The 1,227-nt window shown below is 53.2% G+C and overlaps 1 protein-coding gene across 1 annotated transcript in view; it reads right to left on the reverse strand.

Moving 5' to 3' along the window:
* Positions 1 to 430: 430 nt before the first annotated feature.
* Positions 431 to 1,227, reverse strand: part of tango6 (transport and golgi organization 6 homolog (Drosophila)) — a 25,297-nt gene continuing 24,500 nt past the window's right edge. The window contains 1 exon segment of the mRNA XM_068739407.1: positions 431 to 773. Within this exon segment, the coding sequence (XP_068595508.1) occupies positions 597 to 773 (177 nt within the window). The 3' untranslated portion in view covers positions 431 to 596.

Consider the following 1,227-nt stretch of genomic DNA (forward strand, 5'->3'; position numbering starts at 1 on the left):
AGTGGTTTTTTAAAACTATTTATTAAAGCTTGCGTTTTATGACGTCATGCGTCTTTGTCTCACATTAGATCTTGTTGAAAGTTCTGATCCAGTATGACAAACGTCCGTTGCTCGAAAAAAGGGATTTACTCTTCAAAAAGTCAGAGCAGGATTGTTAGTTTCATCCACGCGCCAACGACGCGCCCTCAGAGCATCAGGTAGCATCAAACGGTTTCAAAGTGAACCAGCAGCTACCAATAAACTCACCGTCACGCATCATTTAAAATCTGGAGATCCATTATTGTAGAACACAGACAGGACGGTCCCGTCGATTATCGGCCGCTAACGTGCCATCATTAGCCTGTTTGACCGTAGCAGCGCTCACTTCCTGGGTACCGGTAGCATATTAGCAACGTGCTACGTATAACCCTCAAACAACATGCGAGAGACGAGTGTTCAAAACTTTATTTTGAAGTGGATTGTTGGTGAAAGTAAAATCACGGTTACGTTCCTGAAGATGAGACGAGGGAGACAGGATTTAATCCGTCCCACGGAGACAGTCAGAGAATTTATGCAGGAGCGCTTTCTAGTTCCTTTGCGTGATGAAACTCTGAGCTCTATGGCAGCACGACGATCTTCTTCTCCATCTTCTGCTTGGGGAAGATGAACCTCCTCATGACGTCATCAAGCTCCTCCAGAGCCAGCTGGGCATGGACGACTGCAACGTCATCAGGATCTGAGCGAACGACCCACTTCAGAGCTCGATACAGGTCCAGCAGCACGTCGCCGAGGACCTGGAGAGGTCAGAGGGGAGACGTGAACGTTGCACCGCTCAACCCCGAGCCGAACCAGAACCCCGGAGCCCGGGACGGAACATGGAACAAACCGCTCAACCCTGAGCCGAACCAGAACCCCGGAGCCCGGGACGGAACATGGAACAAACCGCTCAACCCCGAGCCGAACCAGAACCCCGGAGCCCGGGACGGAACATGGAACAAACCGCTCGACCCCGAGCCGAACCAGAACCCCGGAGCCCGGGACGGAACATGGAACAAACCGCTCAACCCCGAGCCGAACCAGAACCCCGGAGCCCGGGACGGAACATGGAACAAACCGCTCAACCCCGAGCCGAACCAGAACCCCGGAGCCCGGGACGGAACATGGAACAAACCGCTCAACCCTGAGCCGAACCCGAACCCTCAGAGCCCGGGACGGAACATGGAACAAACCAAGTGTCCAAGTGGAGGA

Source organism: Brachionichthys hirsutus, chromosome 5 (genome assembly GCF_040956055.1).
Source record: "Brachionichthys hirsutus isolate HB-005 chromosome 5, CSIRO-AGI_Bhir_v1, whole genome shotgun sequence".
Lineage (NCBI taxonomy): Eukaryota > Metazoa > Chordata > Actinopteri > Lophiiformes > Brachionichthyidae > Brachionichthys > Brachionichthys hirsutus.